Genomic DNA, 25,460 nt, shown 5'->3' with positions numbered 1-25,460 from the left:
CCTCCGCCCCTCTTATTATCATACGTAAAGGGGGTCCCAACAAAACCTAGGTCAACTAGGCCACAGATCTCCAAAGTATCACGGAAAGCGAGCATTTGTGGCTCTCCCCGTGGTGTTGCTGAAAGATGTTCAAAGCCCCACATGGCCTCGTTGAAATCACCCACCACTAGCCAAGGTAAATCATTCACAACCTTTAGTTGTTCAAGTTTGGACCAAATACGGTGCATGTTCTCCACGCGTGGTTCACCATATATGCAAGCAATCCTCCATTGGGCTGCCCCTTCATGAACACGGACTGTCGCATCAATAAAATGTTCTTCCTTGTCTAGAATCACCACATCATAACTCTCATGCCAATACAACGCAAGACCACCGCTCATGCCATTACTGTCAACTCCTACAAAACCCTTTAGACCAATCCTCCCTCGCACCTTCTTCATTTTGTCCGCTCTCTGCCTTGTTTCACACAAAAACACCAAGCTGGGGGAATGCGACTGGCAGATAGTCGCCAACTCACGAACTGTCCGGGGATTTCCCCCTCCCCGGCAGTTCCAACTAAGGATATTCATTGGGCCCGGCGGTCCTCCTCGAAGGAGGCCGCCTCTTCCGTCATATCAACATCCTCCCTCTCCTCACCTTGCTTTCTTCTTTTCACAACTGGTGTCTTGCCCGGCGTAGATGACGGGGCAGACACTACATTTGCCCCTGACACACTACCACTCTCGAGCAGCAAAACCGTGGTCGGAACCTTGCCCGCAAGGTTCGGCACTGGTTGACCACGTACCATCACAACTCCATCGGCCCCCACGAGCCTTTTCCGAGCAGTCCTGAGGTCCTCCTCCCCAATGTTGGGGGCGCTTGACACCGCAAGCCCACCCCTCCCAGCATTCTGTCCAACAGCCTCTGCTCTTCCAGCCGGCTGACTATCTGCACTACCCCTTCCTCCTGGATTTCCTACTCCTGTACCACCTCCTCTACCAGACCGTCTCCCTCCTCCCTCACCGAAACCTGCTGGCGCCCCTCCTTTGCCACGCCCTACACCACCTCCTGACATAGCCGGCTCACGACGGCATTGTGGCCTATGCCGACGGCCTTGGGCCGTAGGCATAGCCCCTGATTTCGGTAGTGGCTAGCGTTTGGACAGGGAGGAAGGAGAGACCGCTCGCGCAGATTTTTCTTTGATTGTGAAGCATATCGTGCTCGTCCGTGCGTACCGGTGATCGGAGCCGTGCCTGCCCGATCCCGTGGAAAGTGAACAAGTTTGAGTCCGGTTGGGAGTCGTCGATTATTTTAGTACTTGTTCCGTTTCAAAAAATTAAATTATCTTTGTACCTGTCCGAGTTGAACTAGGAACTCTAGCTCCAGGAGTAGTAGGAATAGGTAAATTATATACTGGTTTTAGTCTGTACGGTGGTGCCTATATAAGCATGAGCACCGTAGCGTCTGTACGTGAAGTCGCGAGAAGTAATAAAGAGATTCAAGGCACAATACTGCCTTTGGCAATAGTGTTCGTATTATTTTGGTGTGATCGATCTTGCCCGGATCCCAACACCGCACACAGATTGCGTTGATCTCATCAAAATCCTATCTTTTGTCTCCGGTTTGTAGTATGTCTAAGCGACGACGGCAGGACGGGGAGGAGGGTCAGGCGGCCAACTACGACGGCCGCAGCGGCAGCAAGCACAAGAGCCTCTATCTGGTTCTAGATGACTGGCACGGTGGCTTCACCATCCGCAAGCTCGACACCAACAACCCTGACCTAAGCGCGCCCCCCGTCTTCCGGCTAGCGTCACCTCTGAACAACCATGCCATGGACTTTGCCGCCCTGGGCACCAACATAATAGCCACCAGCAACCGATGCACCGCAACCGTGGTCTTCGACACGGAAACCGCCGCGCTGGCCATCGGCAATCCCCTCCCGGACGCGCTTCTCAACGCCGTCAACTTCTTTGTCACCGCCGACGACACGTTGTTCGCGTTTACCTACCACTTCATGTCGCGGCCTCCCGCATTCGAAGTCATGACGACCGCCGCCGCCAAGGACGAGATGATGCGCTCTCTGTGCCCAAGCACCGACTGGTCCTGGGAAAGCATCCCGGCCCCCTTCACCAAGCATCAAAGGATTGTGTCCTACGCCCTTCACCCGGACGGACGCACCGTATTCGTGTCTGTGGATGACCGAAAGGTCAGCGGCACAGGCACGTTCTCGTTTGACAGCGAGAGCCGTGAGTGGAGGCGCCATGGGGAATGGGTGCTCCCTTTCCACCGCCAAGGTTACTTCGACGCCGAGCTAGATGCATGGGTCGGGCTACACCCGGATGGCTACGTCTGCTCCTGCCAAGTTCCCTCCCTCTCCCTCGGCGGCAGCAGCAGCAACAGCGGTAGCAACACCACGCAGCAGCAGCCCAGCTGGAAGATGGCCAAGGGGCAAAAACTGTGGAGCCCAACACATCAGGTGTCTAAATCCCAAGGGGCTACTCTCACATCCATGGGAAACTCCAGGTTTTTCCTTGTTGATTGCGTGGTAGCCGATGGGTTCGAGTTCCAGGATGCCTTTGAGGACCCTCATGGCTTCGTGCTCAACATGACCACGTTCCGCCTCAAGTACAATCATCAGGGCAAGCTTCGAATCGTCGACAGAAACACCACCTCTTGTCCTGTGTCTAGGCAACTCTCATCTTTTGCTCCCGTAGCGTTCTGGATGTAGCTAGCTAGCAAGGAAAAGAAATGCACCTCCTGTTCTCATTTATTTAACTGTATGTCAAGCATACAGGCTATGTTCGTTGTGCTATTTACTTCCTCCGTTTTTCTATATACAAGACCACTTTATAAATTGGGTCTAGCTTTTACCATTGATTTTGGGAATTCACTTTGGCACATGGAGCTTATGCTCCTTCCACAGGTAAAAATATTTTGAAATGTCAAACAAATCCGAACAGAAAGATTTGCGTGTACATCTCGACATTCGATGTGCGCATTCCAAGTTCCGCAAGAAAATTGACATTTCGTGTCGCCTGTGCAAAAAAGAAAAAAAATGTCTCGTAAAAAGCATTTTTAAGCACCAAGTTTTCTCTTTTTATACAAGACACGAAAAATGTGAACAGATAGAATGTTGAGATGTGCACATAAAAAAATTATCTGAATGTTGTGACATTTGAAAATATGTTCAAATCAGATTTAAAAAACCAGGAGCATCAAAGTGCCACCCCGCTTTGATTTTGAACACAAACCATATGTTATAGATGCCCCAAAAATAGATTTTTATTTCAAATATGAATCCATAGCGGCGTCTATGGCCGCCGGGGCCACGACGATGGCGGCTACCGCAAGACGGCAGGTGGACGTGGCAAGGGTGCATGCCAGATGGGAGGCGGGAAACGTGGCGGTTCTATACCTGCTACTTCTTGAGTTTGTGTTGGTTTTTCCCTTGAAAAGGAAAGGGCGATGCAGCAAAGTAGAGATAAATATTTCCCTCAGTTTGAGAATCAAGGTATCAATCCAGTACGAGAAGAACGTGCAAATCATCAATACCTGAACAAACAATCAAACACTTGCACCCAACGCGATAAAGGGTTGTCAATCCCTTCACGGTCACTTGCAAAGGTGAGATCTGATAGATAAAAGATAAAATATTTTTGGGTTTTTTGGTTTATAGATCTGATAATAAAAGATTTCAAAATAGTAAATCTAAAACTAATATGATGGAAAATAGACCCGGGGGCCATAGGTTTCACTAGAGGCTTCTCTCATGAAGGCAAATAATACGGTGAGTGAACAAATTACTGTCGAGCAATTGATAGAAAAGTGCTAAGTTATGATGATATCCAAAGCAATGATTATGCAATATAGGCATCACGTCCGTGTCAAGTAGACCGACTCCTGCATGCATCTACTACTATTACTCCACACATCGACCGACTCCTGCCTGCATCTAGAGTATTAAGTCCATAAGAACAGAGTAATGCATTAAGATGACATGATGTAGAGGAATAAACTCATGCATTATGATGTAAACCCCGTCTTTTTTATCCTTGATGGCAACAATACAATATGTGCCCCGCTACCCCTACTTTGTCACTGGGTGAGGACACCGCAAGATTGAACCCAAAGTTAAGCACCTCTCCCATTACAAGAAAAACCAATCTAGTTGGTCAAACCAAACCGATAATTAAAGAGAAATACAAAGATATCAAATCATGCATATAAGAATTTAGAGAAGATTCAAATAATATTCATAGATAAGCTGATCATAAATCCACAATTCATCGGATCTTGACAAACGCATCGCAAAAGAAGATTACATCAGATAGATATCCAAGAACATCGAGGAGAACATGGTATTGAGAATCAAAGAGAGAGAAGAAGCCATCTAGAGCTACTAGCTATGGACCTGTAGGTCTGTGGTAAACTACTCACGCTTCATTGCAAGGGCAATAGAGTTGATGTAGATGCCCTCCATGATTGAATCCCCCTCTGGCAAGATGCCGGAAAAGGCCCCAAGATGGGATCTCACGGGAACAGAAGGTTGCGGCGGTGGAAAAGTGTTTTCGTGGATGCTTCTGGTGTTTCTGGAATATATGTGAAGATATAGGAGGAAGAACTAGGTCAGGGGGGTCATGAGGGGCCCACAAGGCAGCCCCCCCCCCCCCGGCGAGCCCCACCCATGTTGCTACCTCGTGGCTCTTCCGACTTGAACTCCAAGTCTCCTGGGTGTCTTTTGGTCCAAGAAAAATCATCGCGAAGGTTTTATTCCGTTTGGACTCTGTTTGGTATTCCTTTTCTGCGAAGCTCAAAAAAAAGAAAAAAAAGAAACTGGCACTAGGCTCTAGGTTAATAAGTTAGTCCCAAAAATAATATAAAATAACATATTAATGCATATAAAACATCCAAAACAGATAATATAATAGCATGGAACAATCAAAAATTATAGAAAAATTTCCACTAGTATATTAAAGTGACAATATAGGAGACTTTCTATCATGAAGATCATGGTGCTACTTTGAAGCACAAGTGTGGAAAAAGGATAGTAACATTGCCCCTTCTCTCTTTTCTCTCATTTTTTTGTTTGGCTTCTTTGCCTATTTTTTATTGTTGGCTTCTTTGGTCTCTTTTATTTTTCCTCACATGGGGCAATGCTCTAATAATGAAGATCATCACACTTTTATTATTTACAACTCAAAAATTACAACTCGATACTTAAAACAAAATATGCCTCTATATGAATGCCTCGGCGATGTACCGGTATGTGCAATGACTCAAGAGTTACATGTATAAAAAATTATGAAAGGTGGCTTTGCCACAAATACGATGCCAACTATATGATCATGCAAAGCAATATGACAACAATGGTATGTGTCATAATAAAATGGAACGGTGGAAGTTGCATGGCAATATATCTCGGAATGGCTATGGAAATGACATAATAGGTAGGTATGGTGGCAGTTTTGAGAAGGTATATGGTGGGTGCATGGCATCGACGAAAGTTGTGCAGTACTAGAGATGCTAGCAATGGTGGAAGGGTGAGAGTGCGTATAATTCATGGACTCAACATTAGTCATAATGAACTCACATACTTATTGCAAAAATTTATTAGTCATCAAAATAAAGTACTACACGCATGCTCCTAGGGGGACAGATTGGTAGGAAAAGACCATCGCTCTTCCCCGACCGCCACTCATAAGGAAGACAATAAATAAATAAATCATGCTCCAACTTCATTACATAACGGTTCACCATACGTGCATGCTACGGAAATCACAAACCTTAACACAAGTATTTCTCCAATCCACAATTACTCACTAGCATGACTCCAATATCACCATCTTTATATCTCAAAACAATTATAAGGAATCAAACTTCTCATAGTATTCAATGCACTTTATATGAAAGTTTTTATTATATCCCTCTTAGATGCCTATCATATCAGGACTAAATTCATAATCAAAGCAAATTATGACGCTTTTTAGAGAGACTCTCAAAATAATATAAGTGAAGCATTAGAGTTCAATAATTTTTACAAAATAAAGCCACCGTCGTGCTCTAAAAAGATACAAGTGAAGCACTAGAGCAAAATTGCCTAGCTCAAAATATATAAGTGAAGCATATAGAGTATATATTCTAATAAATCACGATTCATGCGTGTCCCTCTCAAGAGGTGCGTACAGAAAGGATGATTGTGGCAAACTAAAAATTAAAGACTCATATCATACAAGATGCTCCAAGCAAAACACATATCATGTGGTGAAATAAAATATAGCCTCAAATAAATTTACCGATAGACAAAGACGAAATAGGGGATGCCATCCGAGGCATCCCCAAGCTTAGGCTCTTAGTTATCCTTGAATATTACCTTGGGGTGTCTTGGGCATCCCCAAGCTTAAGCTTTTCCACTCCTTATTCCATAGTCCATCAAATCTTTACCCAAAACTTGAAAATTTCACAACACAAAGCTCAATAGAAAATCTCATGAGATCCGTTAGTATAAGAAAACAAATCACCACTTTTGGTACTATTGTGAACTTATTCTTTATTTATATTGGTGTAATATCTACTGTATTCTAAATTTTCCATGGTGCATACCTCCCGATAAAACCCATAGATTCATTAAAATAAGCAAACAACACATAGAAAACAAAATTTGTCAAAAACAGAACAGTCTATAGCAATCTGTAAACTTAGAATACGTATGTAACTCCAAAAATTGTGAAAAATTAGGAGAACCTGGAAAATTTGTGTACCAAACTTGTGCAAAAAGAATCAGATCAGAAGCACGCTTCTGTAAAAAAATGCAAATTATTTTCCTGGGTGCAAAAGTTTATGTTTTTCAGCAAGATCACAACAAGTATCACCATAAGCCATCCCAAAGGTCTTACTTGGCACAAACACTAATTAAAACACAAAAACACATCTAACCAGAGGCTAGATGAATTATTTATTGAAAAAGAGCAAGGAAAAATATTGGTTTGTCTCCCAACAAATGCTTTTCTTTAAAGCCCTTTTAGCTAGGCATTGAGATTTCAATGATGCTCACATGAAAGACAAGAATTGAAGCACAAAGAGAGCATCATAAAACATGTGACAAACACACTTAAGTCGAACATACTTCCTATGCATAGGTATTTTATAAGAAAACAAATTATCAAGGCAAGCAAAAACTAGCATATGCAAGGAAGAATAAAGAGACGATAGCAATCTCAACATGAAGAGAGGTAATTTAGTAATATGAAAATGTCTACAACCATATTTTTCTCTCTCATAATAATTACATGTACGATCATAAGCAAATTCAACAAACTAGCTATCACATAACATATTCTCAACATGATCCACATGCATGCGAAGTTGAGACTCTTCCAAAATAGTGGGATTAACATTAACTAAAGTCGTGACCTCTCGAAACCCACTTTTATCAAAAAATTCATAAGATTGAACATTCTCCAAATATGTGGGATCTAAAGTTCACACTCTTCCAAACCCACTTTCAATATTATTGCAAACACTATTATCAATCTCATATTCATCATTGGGCTTTGATAATCCCCAAGTGCAGGGAATCATCGTAGCAATTCCCAAAGGTGGAAGTGATAAGTATGGAGTGTCGAACCCACAAGGATCTAAAGGTAAGATCAATATTCTCTCAAGCCCTATCTGCCACTAATACGACTCTACGTGCACCTAACGTTTGCTTCCAACTAGAAACAAGAAATAAAACTGTGTTGTGGGTATAAAGAGGATAACTTTGTATGATATCGGAAAGCTAAAACATAAAAGTAGGTGCTGTTATCATAAAGTTAGAATATAATACTAAATAATATAAATAGCGAGTGTGGAATATTGGTGGATCGTTGTGCGGAATTGTCCTAAGCAATTGTTAACAAGATCGATAGTCGTCATTGCAATTTCATATGAGGGAGAGGCATAAACTAGCATAATTTTCCTACTTGGATCATATGCTCTTATGATTGGAAAATCTAGCAAACATCCGCAAATACTAAAAGATTCATTAAGGTAAAACCCAACCATAGCATTAAAGCGTCAAGTCCCCTTTTATCCCATACGCAATAACCCCCTTACTCAGGTTTAAGCTTCTGTCACTCTAGCAACCCACTATAAGCGAATCATGAACGTATTGCAACACCCTACAGCGGGAATCCCTCATGCTTGCGCAACACGGAGGGCACCATAGGACAGCACCAATAATAAAACATATAACTCGTACCAATCTAGATCATCAATCAACTCAAGGACAAAAGATATCTACTCAAAACATCATAAGATGGCAACACATCATTGGATCATAATATGTAGCATAAAGCACCATGTTCAAGTAGGGATTACAGCGGGGTGTGGGAGAGTGGACCGCGTAAAAGAGATGAGGATGGTGATGATGATGGTGATGTTGATGAAGACGATCACCGCGGCGATGATTCCCCTCCCGATGGCACTCTAGTGCCACCAAGAGCGAGGAGGAGAGGTTCTCCCCATTGTGATTCCTCCTCCATGGCTTTCCCCCTCTGGTCCTTGGCCTTCATGGCGATGATGGACCCTCCGAGGTCCTCCTCCATGGCCTCCGGTGATGATGGCCCTCACCGGCAGGGTGCCGGAGAGGGCCTAGATTGATTTCTCGTGGCTACAGAGGCTTGCGGCGGCGGAACTTCCGATCTAGGTTAATTCCCGAAGGTTTCTGTATTTATAGGAATATTTGGCATTGGTTTCACGTCAGGGGGGTCTCCGGGCTGTCCACGAGATAGGGGGCGCACCCTAGGGGGGGGGCACTCTCGTGGGCAGCCTGGGACTCTTCTGGCCCAACTCCGATGCTCCGTGGTCTTCTTTTGGTCCATAAAAAATCCTCAAAAATTGGCACGTCATTTGGACTCCGTTTGGTATCCCTTTTCTGTAAAACACAAAAACAAGGAGAAAACAAAAACTGGCACTGGGCTCTAGGTCAATATGTTAGTCCCAAAAATCATATAAAATGACATATAAATGCATATAAATCATTATAGAAGGATAATATAATAACATGAATACTTCATAAATTATAGATACATTGGAGACGTATCAGCATCCCCAAGCTTAATTCCTGCTCGTCCTTGAGTAGGTAAATGATTAAAGAAATAATTTATGAAGTGTGAATGCTAGTAGGTGCACAAGTTTGATCAAAGATAATTTCAATCACCTTCTCTAGCATCAATATGTGTCATAATAGTAGCTTATCTCATAAAACTATTCATGATCAAGTAACAATCTATTCACAATGTCAAGTATGGTTCAGAAACTTCATTGAGAACTAACAAACTATAATCTCAGTCATTGAAGCAATTGCAATTTATCATAACATCAGAAAGAGTCAAGAATAGAGCTTTTCAGCAAGTCCGCATACTCAACTATCATATAGTCTTCTACAATTGCTAACACTCACGCAATACTTGTGGTTATGGAGTTTCAGCCAGACACTGAGAAAGATAGGGGCTTATTGTGTTGCCTCCCAACATATTCACCTTTAGGTGATGTCAACAATAATAGCCCATGCTAACTTACATCCAATTGGATATATGTATCATGATCTTTCAACCACGTGGAGCTTGCCAAAGGATAAAATGAAAAAGGGAAAGGTGAGGATCACCTTGACTCAAGCATAAAGTAAAAGATAGGCCCTTCGCAGAGGGAAGCAGAGGTTGTCATGCGCATTTAGGGTTGATGCACAAAATCTTAATGCAAAAGAACGTCACTTTATATTGCCCCTTGTATGTGAACCTTTATTATGCAGTCCGTCGCTTTTATTACTTCCACAACAAGATCGTACAAAGCTTATTTTCTCTGCACTAATAAGTCATACATATTTAGAGAGCAATTTTTATTGCTTGCACCGATGACAACTTACTTGAAGGATCTTACTCAATCCATAGGTAGGTATGGTGGACACTCATGGCAAAACTGGGTTTACGGGTATTTGGAAGCACAAGTAGTATCTCTACTTAGTGCAAGGAATTTGGCTAGCATGAGGGAGAAAGGTAGGCTCAACATGTTTGGAAGGTCAATGACAATATACTTTAACTGAGATGTCGGAAAACATAAACCATTACGTTGTCTTCCTTGTCCAACGTCAACTCTTTTAGCATGTCATACCTAATGAGTGCTTCACAATCATAAAAGATGTCCAAGATAATATATTTGTATGTGAACCTCTCTTTCCTTATTACTTCCTATTAATTGCTACGATGACCAAAACTGCGTTTATCAACTCTCAACAACTTTTATGCCTCATACTTTCTATGTGTGAAGTCATCACTAACCATGTTATAAGCATATGAAACATATAAAAATTAAGATTCATGACATTCAACTCATTCAACAATTTACTCATAGGATATAAGTGAAGCACACGAGTAAATGAAAAACTACTCCAAAAGATATGAGTGAAAGACACTGAGTAGTCAAATAATTAACTAGCCATGGGAGGGTTCCCTTTTTTATTCAATAATCAGATCCAATGATTTTATTCAAACAACGAGTAAAATTGAAATAAAATGACATTGCAAGGATAGCACAACTCATGTGAAGAAGCAAAAACTTAGGTCAACCGATACTAACCGATAGTTGTTGAACAAGAGAGGTGGGATACCTACCTGGGCATCCCCAAGCTTGAGCTTTTATGTCTCCTTAATTCCTCTCATATCATGGTTTCTCTTTTTATCATAAGCTTCATTCACAACAAACTCCACAAGAACTCGTGAGATGGGTTAGTATAAACCAATACAAAACCTTATCATTTTCTACTGTAACAAATCACTAAAATTATTATTCAACATTGAATACTGAATGCCTCTGCATATTTAATACTCCTATCCTCAAATAGAATCATTAAACAAGCAAGCATACGCAAACAATGCAAACATAACAGCAATCTACCAAAACAGTACAGTCTGTAAAGAATGCAAGAGTATCAATACTTCCCTAACTCAAAATTTTATAAGAGACAATTCCCACTGTAATAAATTTACCAGAGCTTAATATGCAAAAATATTCAGCATTATACCATTGTCTGACTTTTCTAGGGAATTTTTGCAACAACGGTAAACTTTCTGTTTTGAACCAGGAACATGTATACTAGCAAAATAAGCATGGTAAAGGCTATCCTTGACATTTTTATTGAAACTAAAGATGCAAAACATTATTATAAATAACAGAAAGCAAATACTAACAAGAGGAAATGACGCTCCAAGCAAAACACATATCATGCGGTGAATAAAAATATAGCTCCAAGTAAAGTTACCGATGAACGAAGACGAAAGAGGGGATGCCTTCCGGGGCATCCCCAAGCTTAGGCTCTTGGTTGTCCTTGAATATTACCTTGGGGTGACTTGGGCATCCCCAAGATTAGGCTCTTGCCACTCCTTATTCCATAGTTCATCGAATCTTTACCCAAACTTGAAAACTTCAACCACACAAAACTCAACCAAACTTCGTGAGATAGGTTAGTATGATGAAGAGTAAACCATGCACTTTGGTACTGTAAAAGACAAGTTTCATAATTTTTTTCACACAATGCCTACTGTACCATATTATTTCTACAATTTATGTTGAGAAATATAAGCCATAGAAACTAGAAAACAAGCAAACTATGCAGTGAAAACAGAATCTGTCAGAAACAGAACAGTCTGTAATGATATGAACAATAACCATACTTCTGCTACTCCAACAATTATGAAATTAATTGGTGGACGTGAGGAATTTGTCTATTAATATCCTTCAAAAAGAATCAACTCAAAATCGCTCTTCTGTAAAAAAAATGACAGCTAATCTTGTGAGCGCAAAGTTTCTGTTTTTTTACCGCAAGATCACATTAACTTTCACCCAAGTCTTCCCAAAGGTCTTACTTGGCACTTTATTGAAACAAAAGCTATAAAACATGATTAATACAGTATTTTAATCATGTAGACACACAAAAATAGTAAGGATAAATATTGGGTTGTCTCCCAACAAGCGCTTCTCTTTAATGCCTTTTAGCTAGGCATCATGATTTCAATGATGCTCGCATAAAAGAAAAGATTTGAAACACAAAGAGAGCATCATGAAGAATATGACTAACACATTTAAATCTAACTCACTTCCTATGCCTAGGGATTTTGTGAGCACACAATTTATAGGAACAAGAATCAACTAGCATAGGAAGGCAAAACAAGTATAACTACAAAACTTTAAGCACGTAGAGAGGAAACTTGACATTATTGCAACTCCTACAAGCACATATTCCTCCCTCATAATAATTTTCAGTAGCATCATGAATAGCAACTTTTTTCTCATACTCAAATGGAACCTCTTCCGAAATAGAGGAATACTAACTAAAGTTGACACTCTTCCAAATCTGCTTTCATAAATACCGTACGGAGATTCAACACCCTCCAAGATAGTGGGGTCACTAATTCCTAAAGTTGACACTCTTCCAAATCCACTTTAAATTATAGTATTATTCATACTCCAAAAGATATAAGTGTAGTTCATGGAGCATTCTACAATTAATGTAGACTAACTAATGTCCAAGCTCAAAATATATAAGTGAAGCACAAAGAGCAATTCTATAAGATCAATGAAGAGCTATCTCTTACTAGCATGATTCTTAAATAAAAACAAAAACACAAAGGGCACAAACAATGTGAACAAAACAAAAATCGAGGTATACCGATATTTGTTGAAGAAGAAAGATGGGATGCCAACCGGGGCATCCCCAAGCTTAGATGCTTGAGTATCCTTTGAAATATTTACTTGGGGTTCCTTGGGCATCCCCAAGCTTGAACTCTTGTCTCTCTTTATTCTCCTCACATCGGTAACTCCTCGTTCTTCAAACACTTCATTCACAAAAACTTAAACAAAAACTTGTGAGATCCGTTAGTGTAATAAACCAAACTACCACTTTAAGGTACTGTAATTAACTCATTCTTTGTTTATATTGGTGTTGAACCTACTGTATTCCAACTTCTCTATGGTTTATACCCTATATACTAGCCATAGGTGCATCAAAATAAGCAAACAACACACGAAAAACAGAATCTGTTAAGGACAGGACAGTCTGTAGTAATCTGGAAGTTTAGTAAACTTATGTAACTCCACAAATTATGAAATAAATTTGAAAATTTGAAAAATTTGTACAGAAATAATGTGCAAAAAGTTTCAAAACCATTTGACTTTCCAGTAAAATATGTAAATTCAAGCACTACAGCCAAAGTATCTATTTTTGTTCTACACATAGTAAGCAAGCAATCTTATCATACTAAAACCAAAGCTTGGCACAATATTTTTATAATACAATGGTTATATACAAGGGGATAATTATTTACAGAGAAACTTCCATGAAAAATTCTACATTGTTTCCGTGAGCATGATCACAAGTGCTCAAGGTCGACCCTCACTTCTTCAATGCATAACTTTCCAATCACTTATCTTTTTGAAAAAAAAATTAAGCATGAGAGGCAAGTAAATATTTTTTTTGGTATTTTCATTCTTTTTAATTTTTTTGTATGTTTCACCCACAACTAAACAGAAACAAAAAAAGTAAAATAAAAAATCTACTAAGTGAAGAAAGCAACCAAGCACACACAAGAATATCAACCCCATGCTATTGCTCCTCGGCAACAGCGCCAGAAAAGAGCTTGATAATCCCCAAGTGCAGGGAATCATCGTAGCAATTCCCAAAGGTGGAAGTGATAAGTATGGAGTGTCGAACCCACAAGGAGCTAAAGGTAAGATCAATATTCTCTCAAGCCCTATCTGCCACTGATACGACTCTACGTGCACTTAACGTTTGCTTCCAACTAGAAACAAGAAATAAAACTGTGTTGTGGGTATAAAGAGGATAACTTTGTATGATATCGGAAAGCTAAAATATAAAAGTAGGTGCTGTTATCATAAAGTTAGAATATAATACTAAATAATATAAATAGCGAGTGTGGAATAATGGTGGATTGTTGTGCGGAATTGTCCTAACCAATTGTTAACAAGATCGATAGTCGTCATTGCAATTTCATATGAGGGAGAGGCATAAACAAGCATACTTTTCCTACTTGGATCATATGCTCTTATGATTGGAAACTCTAGCAAGCATCCGCAAATACTAAAAGATTCATTAAGGTAAAACCCAACCATAGCATTAAAGCGTCAAGTCCCCTTTTATTCCATACGCAACAACCCCCTTACTCGGGTTTAAGCTTCTGTCACTCTAGAAACCCACTATAAGCGAATCATGAACGTATTGCAACACCCTACAGCGGGAATCCCTCACGCTTGCGCGACACGGAGGGCACCATAGGACAACACCAATAATAAAACATACAACTCGTACCAATCTAGATCATCAATCAACTCAAGGACAAAAGATATCTACTCAAAACATCATAAGATGGCAACACATCATTGGATCATAATATGTAGCATAAAGCACCATGTTCAAGTAGGGATTACAGCGGCGTGTGGGAGAGTGGACCGCGTAAAAGAGATGAGGATGGTGATGATGATGGTGATGTTGATGAATACGATCACCACGGCGATGATTCCCCTCCCGATGGCACTCCGGTGCCACCAAGAGAGAGGAGGAGAGGTTCTCCCCCTTGTGCTTCCTCCTCCATGGCTTTCCCCCTCTGGTCCTTGGCCTTCATGACGATGATGGCCCCTCTGAGGTCCTCCTCCATGGCCTCCGGTGATGATGGCCCTCTCCGGCAGGGTGCCAGAGAGGGCCTAGATTCATTTCTCGTGGCTAAAGAGGCTTGCGGCGGCAGAACTTCCGATCTAGGTTAATTCCCGAAGGTTTCTGTATTTATAGGAATATTTGGCGTTGGTTTCACGTCAGGGGGGTCTCCGGGCTGTGCACGAGATAGGGGGCGCGCCCTAGGGGGGGCACTCTCGTGGGCAGCCCGGGACTCTTGTGGCCCAACTCCGATGCTCCGTGGTCTTCTTTTGGTCCATAAAAAATCCTCAAAAATTGGCACGTCATTTGGACTCTGTTTGGTATCCCTTTTCTGTAAAACACAAAAACAAGGAGAAAACAGAAACTGGCACTGGGCTCTAGGTCAATATGTTAGTCCCAAAAATCATATAAAATGACATATAAATGCATATAAATCATCATAGAAGGATAATATAATAGCATGAATACTTCATAAATTATAGATACGTTGGAGACGTATCAGGCTTAAATAAATTTTCAAGATCATAAGAAGAATCACTCCAATCATGATCATTGCAACAAATAGTGGACATAGCAAAACTAGCATCCCCAAGCTTAGGGTTTTGCATATCATTAACACACTTGACATTGATGGAATTTATAATAACATCATTCCAATCACGCTTTTCATTCAAAGCACTATCGTGAATCAGTTTATAATTTTCTTCTTTCAACACTTTATCACAATTTTCAGATTCACGGATTTCAAGCTAAACCTCATAAAGATAATCTAGTGCACTCAACTCACTAGCAATTGGTTCATCATAATTGGATTTCTTAAAAAGATTAGCAAGTGGATGAGGATCCATAAACTTTTTGGTTTCTGATTTTCAATAAACACACAATTATACTAAGCGAACGAGCAAACGAACCAAGTAAGACATAAAGGCAAACGAAAAAATGAATGAAAGAAGGGCAAATAAAAAGGCAAATGTTTTCGAAAATCATTTTAAAAGTGGGGGAGAGGAAAACGAGAGGAAAATGGCGAATAATGTAATGCAAGAGATGAGAGTTTTATGATGGGTACTTGGTATGTCTTGACTTGACGTAGATCTCCCAGGCAACGGCGCCAGAAATTCTTCCTGCTACTTCTTGAGCTTGCGTTGATTTTTCCCTTGAAGAGGAAAGGGTGATGCAGCAAAGTAGAGACAAGTATTCCCCTCAGTTAAGAACCAAGGTATCAATCCAGTAGGAGAAGAATGCGCAAATCATCAATACCTGCACAAACAATCAAACACTTGCACCCAACGCGACAAAGGGGTTGTCAATCCTTCATGGTCACTTGCAAAGGTGAGATCATATAGATAAAAGATAAAATATCTTTGGGTTTTTTGGTTTATAGTTTTGAAAATAAAAGATTGCAAAATAGTAGATCAGAAACTAATATAATGGAAAATAGACCCAAAGGCCATATGTTTCACTAGATGCTTCTCTCATGAAGGCAAATTATATGGTGAGTGAACAAATTACTGTCGATCAATTGATAGAAAAGTGCAAAGTTATAAAGATATCCAAGGCAATGATTATGCAATATAGGCATCACGTCCGTGTCAAGTAGACTGACTCATGCCTGCATCTACTATTATTACTCCACACATCTATCGAGTCCTGCCTGCATCTAGAGTATAAAGTTCAAAAGAATAGAGTAACGCATTAAGTAAGATGACCTGATGTAGAGGAATAAACTCATGCAATATGATGTAAACCCCGTCTTTTTATCCTTGATGGCAACAATACAATACGTGCCTCGCTACCCCTACTTTGTCACTGGGTGAGGACACCGCAAGATTGAACCCAAAACTAAGCACCTCTCCCATTGCAAGAAAAACCAATCTAGTTGGCCAAACCAAACCGATAATTCAAAGAGAAGTGCAAAGATATCAAATCATGCATATAAGAATTTAGAGAAGATTCAAATAATATTCATAGATAAGCTGATCATAAACCTACAATTCATCGGATCTCAACAAACACACCGCAAAAGAAGATTACATCGGATAGATCTCCAAGAACATCGAGGAGGACAAGGTATTGAGTATCATAGAGAGAGAAGAAGCCATCTAGCTACTAGCTATGGACCCATAGGTCTGTGGTAAACTACTCACGCTTCATCGCAAGGGTAATAGAGTTGATGTAGATGCCCTCCGTGATCGAATCCCCCTCCGGCAGGATGCCGTAAAAGGCCCCAAGATGGGATCTCACGTGAACAGAAGGTTGCGGCGGTGGAAAAGTGTTTTCGTGGATGCTTCTGGTGTTTCTAGAATATATGTGAATATATAGGAGGAAGAACTAGGTCAGGGGGGGTCACGAGGGGCCCACAAGGCAGGGGGCGGCCTTCCTAGGGCGAGACCCCCACCCACGTCGCCGCCTCGTGGCTCTTCCGACTTGAACTCCAAGTCTCCTGGGTGTCTTCTGGTCCAAGAAAAATCATCACGAAGGTTTTATTCCGGTTGGACTTCGTTTGGTATTCCTTTTCTGCGAAGCTCAAAAACAAGGAAAAACAGAAACTGCCACTGGGCTCTAGGTTAATAAGTTAGTCCCAAAATAATATAAAATAGCATATGAATGCATATAAAACATCCAAAACAGATAATATAATAGCATGGAACAATCAAAAATATAGATACGTTGGAGAAGTATCAAGCGGTGGCTAGAGTTTGGGAGTTGGAGACGGCAAAGGTGGAGGCCGCGGAGATCATGGTATCTCTTAGTTTTGGCCTAAAATGGACGTACACACTCAAGAGGATCCCTCCCAAAACCAAAATTTCCTAATCAACATTTTGAGGTACTCACAAAGTCCTCAAGGAAGTTTGAAACATGACATGGAATACACTGGCACTGCTTGTGCAACTGCTTTCACCAACACCTCCTTTCCTGCTGAGGACATTGTTCGCTCTATCCATCCTTTGACCTTTCCCCATAAGCAATCTTTTAGATATTTGAAAGCCCCATTCTTCGAAGATCCTACATCAGAAGGCATGCCTACACTTTTCATTCAATGTCTCATTGGGTACATTCAAGATTGCCTTGTCATTATTAATTCTTTGGCCAGAAGCATTGCAATACACTACAAGAAATATGTCAACTTGTGACCACTACTATTGATCAGTGAATGGTCATAGTTTTCCATTTGTGACCTTTTTGTGACCAAAACCAGAAGGTCAAAAGCTGACAGTCGTAAACTGACATTTTTTACCTTCTCTGTGAGAAGGTCGTAGACGTTTACGACCAAAATATGCCTACTATTTTGTTTTGGTCACTAGCAGCCTCTGCAGGCCATGTAGGCATCTGACGTGGCAATCTGATGTGGCACAAGAATCAGCCAGGTCCAATTCGGTGTTTATATGGGCCGAGCCCATTAATTCAACCCATTTATATTTTTTTCCTATGAATTTTTTGTCAGCTTCATGGACCAAGCCCAACATTGTAGCCTTTTTATTTATATTTTTCCTGTTATTTTTTACTAGCTACATGGGCCTAGCCCAGCAATTCAACGTTTTTTTTCTTGGCCATTGTCTTTTATAGTCCATTTTTTTCGCCTTCAACCCTTTTATAGTCCATTACTATTTTGGGCCTCGGCCTTTTTACATTCCATATACTTTTGGGGCCTTGGCCTTTTCGTTTGTCCCACTGGTCATCTTTCTATTTCTCACACTTTCACATTAAACAAATGAAAAATATTTCAAATGGCAAGAGAACATACTAAACTGTTAAAATGATAGCCAATATTAGCACCAAATATGCTGACTACTGTACAACATACGAGATTACAGTATTTACAATACAACCAGATATGCTAGCCACTGTACAACATAACTAGCACTACTAACTCGCTACTCTTTACTTTGTCGGGCTTCAAGCTTCTTCAAATTTCTTCAGCCCGGAGCTCGTGTAAAGAGGGGTAACACCACACTTTTAGAGCTAGATCAAGGCACAAAATGTTTATTTGGTTGGCTCATGCTGCAACAACCACATAGAAGCATAATTATAAGCACAAATACACCAACCATCTCAGTTCAAGCAAATGATCTATATTAGCAAAGCATGAAAAAGGAAGCAGCACATGGCAGGAATGTTTACAACATCTCAGTTGATGACTTCAAATAGGAATAATGTATACAAGTATAATAGAAAAATATGAGAAACTATCACAGTACAGAAATGGTATCGCAGAATTATATAGCTAACTCAATGACAGATTAAAATATTCTACTCAACATATGGAACTCAAAAGAACTTTTCTGGTTAGTCAAGAGCATCTTAACTGCAGAAATTAGATAGTATGAAGGCAATATTCTAATGATCAAAACAGATGAAGCTGGCAACATAATATAAGCAGAAGTCAATTGTATCTACTCATATTTTGTGTGTCCAAGTAGGTACTGGTGGAAGGGTGTACCTGAATGTAGGGCGTGAGGAGCTAGAGCGCCCACCTGAATTGGAGCTGCAGTAACCATGCAGGCAAGCATCATGCAATACTTGGGCGCGCCAAAAAGAACACTATGTCCTCAACAACAGTCATGTGCACCTGCATCAATAGGAGGCGCCAAAACTAAGAAATGAGAACAAAATGTACATATTCATATTTTCGGATTGATAGTCTCTGAACTTTCATGTATCTTGGAAAGGGAAGGACTGCCAGCAAATAACACATATTCATATTTTATTACTGTTCCAAGGCAGCAGTATATATGTATGTGGCATCACATAGCTACAGCAGACATGCTTCGAAAACTACATTACATATTACAGCAGCATGATAAAAAAATGTGAAGTAAAGTGGATTTAGTGTAGCTTGATTTACCCTAGGAGCCCATCTGCGCATGAAAAAGGGAGGCAGATCTTCCATCTTCTGCATCTACAGCCAGCAACAACAAACGGTGAGATGCATATTGCACAGGGCAACATCGTATCAGTCTAACATAAGGGGAAAATCAGCAGGCCTATAGAAGGTACCGTGCTATTGACAAAGAAGACGAGGTCGTCCTCCTCCCTGCTACTCGAGACCTTACAACGCACGAAGAAAAGATCAAGCATCTCATGCCAGAATTTATCATCCATCTCAACGTCCGACGGATCACCCTCAGCCTCAACAACAGTCCACCCAATCAGATGTGAATGCTTCTTCACCATGCTGAGCAGTTCGGCCCTGAAAACAGAAACATGTACAAGACAGCAGCAGATCATATATTCTGCAAAACATGCACATAGTATACTTTTATCAAGGTGATGCCCACAGAAAACTGGATCATCCAGTTGCGCTGCAAAACATGAAGCTCCTTCGAAAGGAAAAAAACATGAACCTACTCCAACTACTCTGTTCTGCTTTCTTCTTGTTGTTTGACTAAGGAGATCATTTTGGGCGGTGCAATGCTGAAGATATTCTAGTGTTTACTGCATATCGGATTAGCATAGGACGAGGAGGCAGTTAAGGGCGTGGGCAACTAGTGTTAAGCATCGACACGTAAAGACAGGAGATCTGACTAGCGCTTGCCAACAGAATCTGCTTATAATAAATAAGAAATGCTAGATAGATAAATGCTCGTGTATGAAAAGTCCAGCTCTCAACTTGATAACAATCGCAGCTGGTTCCAATTACAGAAAACTCAAGAATGAAAAGGAGGCATGTTTTGGTTGCATCAACAAACGTGGTCCATGTGGTGCCAGCCATATGACTTAAATCCTCTAGCAAACAGATAGAAAATTCATACGCCAACATGCCCCCGTTTCTTAAGTTTAGAGATACAGGGGCTGCGTTGGCACATCTGGTTAAAGCACGCTCAGTTTCAGCTTACTGAGAACACACCATCAAACAGATCTCAGATTGGCCGCCCAGCTCTCCAAAATTATAGTATCAAGATTTGCGCTGCTACACACACAAATGAGATCTACCCTGTAGCACGACACGAGCAGCACATCCTAAATTGCAGCCCCAAACCGAAGTAAATCGCACCGTCAAAATAATAAACTTGTAATATGGTAATTACTTTAAAAAAAGTGTTCTCAGAAATGAGCTATCATGCGTGAAGATTCAGGGCTTTCAAGCCAAATGATCAATCTTATGGCCACATTCATGGCATGTTTTGTTCAAATGATCTCATATCATGCACAAGGGGGCATCTTGGAATTCCAAACAATGTTGCCTAAGGGAGTTTTCATTTTCTTTGAACGAAAAATTCATTTTCCATTTTCCGAGTGCCTGAAATGAGTTTTTTTTGTGAAGGACCTACCATATATTTGTTGCAAAATTGGACCAAATAAATTTTATAACATACTAGGCCATATTTAATACACAATTGACAAAATAGTTGGGTGTCAAAAGTTTTGATCCACCTCTAGTGAAAAAGACAAATTCCCGCCGATTCAGCAGGAAGCAGGTCAAATTTGAACTGCAGCTGCCTCATAGTTTGCTATTTATTTTTTCCAAAAATCATTTCTAGTTACATAAGTACCTATTTAATCAGAGAAACAAAAAAAAAGTCCAAGATTCAACCACTAGCTAGGAACGGTCAAGCCCGCTGTTTTGACCGCATTTTGAAACGGGCATAAAAGATTCAAAAAAAAATCAAAAAATTATAAAACCTTCGCATTGTGTCATTATATGTGACCAAGTTTCCAGAAAAAATAATAAACTTGTAATGTGGCAATTATTTTAAAAAAAGTGTTCTCAGAAATGAGCTATCATGCGTGAAGATTGAGGGCTTTCAAGCCAAATGATCAATCTTATGGCCACATTCATGGCATAGTTTGTTCAATTCATCTCATATCGTGCATAATGGTGCATCTTGGAATTCCAAACAATGTTGCCTAAGGGAGTTTTTATTTTCTTTGCATGAAAAAATCATTTTCCATTTTCCGAGTGCCTAAAATGAGTTTTTTTGTGAAGAACCTACCATATATTTGTTGCAAAATTGGACCAAATCAATTTTATAAAATACTAGGTCATATTTAATGCACAATTGACAAAATGGTTGGGTGTCAAAAGTTTTGATCCACCTCTGGTGAAAAAGACAAAATCCCGTCGATTCAGTAGGAAGCGGGTCAAATTTGAACTGTAGTTGCCTCATAATTTGCTATTTATTTTTTCCACAAATTATTTCTAGTTACATAAGTACCTATTTAATCAGAGAAACACCAAAAAAATCCAAGATTCAACCACTAGCTAGAAACGGTCAAGCCCGCCGTTTTGATCGCATTTTGAAACGGGCATAAAAAATTCAAAAGAATTCAAAAAATGGAAAACCTTCGCATTGTGTCATTATATGTGACCAAGTTTCTAGGAAAAATAATAAACTTGTAATACGGGAATTATTTTAAAAAAGTGTTCTCAGAAATGAGCTATCATGCGTGAAGATTCATGGCTTTCTAGCCAAATGATCAATCTTATGGCCACATTCATGGCATAGTTTGTTCAAATGATCTCATATCGTGCACAAGGGTGCAACTTGAAATTCCAAACAATGTTGCCTAAGGGAGTTTTCATTTTCTTTGCACGAAAAATTCATTTTCCATTTTCCGAGTGCTTGAAATGAGTTTTTTTTAAGGACCTACCATATATTTGTTGCAAAATTGGACCAAATCAATTTTATAAAATACTAAGCCATATTTAATGCACAATTGACAAAATGGTTGGGTGTCAAATTTTTTGATCCACCTCTGATGAAAAAGATAAATTCTCGTCGATTCAGTTGGAAGCGGATCAAATTTGAACTGCAGGTGCCTCATAGTTTGCTCTTTATTTTTTCCAAAAATCATTTTTAGGTAAATAAGTATCTATTTAACCAGAGAAACACCAAAAAAATCCAAGATTCAACCACTAGCTAGGAACGGTCAAGCCCGCCGTTTAGACCGCATTTTGAAACGGGCATAAAAAATTCAAAAAAATCAAAAAATTAGAAAACCTTCGCATTGTGTCATTATATGTGACCAAGTTTCCAGGAAAAATAATAAACTTGTAATACAGAAATTATTTTAAAAAAATGTTCTCAGAAACGAGCTATCATGCGTGAAGATTCATGACTTTCTAGCCAAATGATCAATCTTGGCCACATTCATGGCATAGTTTGTTCAAATGATCTCATATCGTGCATAAGGGGGCATCTTGGAATACCAAACAATGTTGCCTAAGGGAGTTTTCATTTTCTTTGCATGAAAAATTCATTTTCCATTTTCCGAGTGCCTGAAATGAGTTTTTTTTTGTGAAGGACCTACCATATATTTGTTGCAAAATTGGACCAAATCAATTTTATAAAATACTAGGCCATATTTAATGCACAATTGACAAAATGGTTCGGTGTCAAAAGTTTTGATCCACCTCTGGTGAAAAAGACAAATTTCCGTCAATTCAGTTGGAAGCGGGTCAAATTTGAACTGCAGGTGCCTCATAGTTTGCTCTTTATTTTTTCCAAAAATCATTTTTAGGTAAATAAGTATCTATTTAATCAGAAATACATGGTTTGTTGGCAATACATCGAGGTTTGGACGGTGGTCGAGGGCCCCAACTCTAGAGTGCATAAGCTCGCATGCCCGTCGCGTGGTCACCGCGTGACCGTGGCATTGCCATGCGTTCTGGGCTGCCTAGGCATGTCTAGTGGGTTGGGCACTCCCCAGGTAGGTGCTAGGAAGAAAATTATAATATAAGATTCTCATGAGGAGACTGAACTATGCTCAAACATGAATTAGCAGCCAAGTGTTTGATTAGCGGTACGGGAAATGCACATGGCCAATGGGCGTGAGTTTTGGCTGAGGATGATCATATACTAAGAAGAATGTCTTCACAAATTTTTAGGGAAATCAAGAATATATAAATAACAATTCCTTCACAAAGTGCTGCTCTAAACAGAATAGGAAAATGAATATTGTTGAGTTATTTTTGAACTAGGCAAGGAAGGTTTTTGACATATTTGATGAAGATATGATCCAAACAATTTATGAGAATTTTTTAGGAATTTTTGGCTTAGAGCAAAAATTGACACATGGACATGACACATAGGCAAAACTGATGAGATGTCGCCTAGTCATCACAATCCACCACAATATTGGTCGTTAACAACTAGAAGTAAGGCAGCGGACCAGCACTGTTTGCTTTATGACCATTTCATGTAAGGAAATTACGACCTTTCTGACCAAAATGGTCGCAATGGTTTAGGGTTTGGAGCCCCCGAACAGCTTTTGACCAATTGGTCTCAAATGGTTATAGATCTATGACCAATTCTTCCAGGGTCACTGACAGAAGGTCATTGGTTGACATATTTCTTGTAGTGATAATTGTCCAACACTTGGTCCACCTATCTAGCCCCATCACCACGTCCGGTCACGTCGCACAACATCAATATCGGCAGATGCATGCTTTGGCCCGGCATGAATGCGGCATAGCAAGCGGCACGCGCGTTGGATGGAAAGCGGGGGAGAGGCAGGTGGGATTTTTGGGTGGGCCACGATTGCCAGAAGCGGGCGTGGCAGTGGTCCGGATGCCCAGAAAGCCCCCCCCCCCCCCCCCCAGTTTGTCTCGGGTTTGTGGGAAAAAGTGCGCTCAGACTGGTCAGCGAACCGATGCAAGACCGCCTTAGATGGCAAAACACGTATGGACCGCGCGGTCCAGACGGTTTGAGGGTCCACGTTGGAGATGCCCTAATTAAGCTTATGCTAACCCACACTCTTTTTTCATGCATTGTTTTCATATATAGAGTGCCTCTATATTGTCATATGTTACCAAGTTGACAAGTTTACATGACTTAATTTACAAATTGATATTCAAGAAAAATTCCCACTAAAACACGGTTGGTGAAATATCCCATTGCTAGTTACAAATAATACTACCACATGATGCAGGCAAAAAAAGCATTGCTCAAGAGGACACCACCAAATTTGTTGAACCAACGCAACAAAAAGCAATCCAAGATTAACGAGTCAAGTGCCACAAATTCTAGTGCATCCCTTGGTGACATCTCAAGTTATCTGCCTCAACATTTCACCAAATATGCTGGAGTCCTGCCTCAAGGAAAAACTAGGGCCTCCTACTTGTCACTCCTCGGAGGAAATGACAAGAACTATCTCATCACCTAAACCAGTGTAAGAATGCAGCACAGAAGTGCAAGATCTACAACCTGATGCATAGACCCCTGGAACCTGACTAGGCGCTTTCTGTTGCGGCACTGCCTGAACTCTTGACCACCCGATGCTTATCGCACAGCCCACGTGTCAGACAGCAGCACCACCACATCAAGCTTGCGTCTTCTTGGGTTCGGTAACGTCAATGGCGATGGCAGAGGGAAAGGGGAAGAGGCCAAGGCGAAGGGGTCCATGAGGAAGCAGAAGCCGAAGACAGCCCGGTTTTGGCTGTGAAAGCTCAGGGCTTTGAAAGGCCAATAGTTGAAGTCGTGTTGGCACTTTGCCTGCCCAAGGACAGCGAGCATATTCGTAACAGATTTGCCCTTGGGGCCGATGAACATCAGCAGATCAAGGAGACAATAATAAACTCCAGATACAGGTGTATTTCTCATATTGCCTATTTTAATTTTTAGAATTCGACAATTGTACTGCCATGACCGGTTTATGTTAACTCTGGAATAGAGTGCGAACTACTCCCTCCGTTCAGAATTACTTGTCACAAAAATGGATAAAAATGAAAGTATCTACAACAAAAATACATCTACATACATTCATTTCTTGGACAAGTAATTCCGAACGGAGGGAGTACCTCTAAACAGACATGAAACAGTACATGTAAGCCACTCTGCCA

The 25,460-nt window shown here is 40.5% G+C and overlaps 1 protein-coding gene across 1 annotated transcript; it reads left to right on the top strand.

Annotated features, from left to right (window-relative positions):
- The first annotated feature begins 1,447 nt into the window (after window positions 1-1,447).
- Window positions 1,448-2,833, top strand: LOC123064889 (uncharacterized). The gene has a single exon (XM_044488283.1). It carries the CDS (start codon window positions 1,610-1,612, stop codon window positions 2,705-2,707), a length of 1,098 nt encoding a protein of 365 aa, XP_044344218.1. The 5' UTR covers window positions 1,448-1,609; the 3' UTR covers window positions 2,708-2,833.
- The last annotated feature ends 22,627 nt before the right edge of the window (window positions 2,834-25,460 follow it).

Source organism: Triticum aestivum, chromosome 3B (genome assembly GCF_018294505.1).
Source record: "Triticum aestivum cultivar Chinese Spring chromosome 3B, IWGSC CS RefSeq v2.1, whole genome shotgun sequence".
Classification (NCBI taxonomy): Eukaryota; Viridiplantae; Streptophyta; class Magnoliopsida; order Poales; family Poaceae; genus Triticum; species Triticum aestivum.
This window is presented reverse-complemented; position numbering and strand designations above follow the sequence as displayed.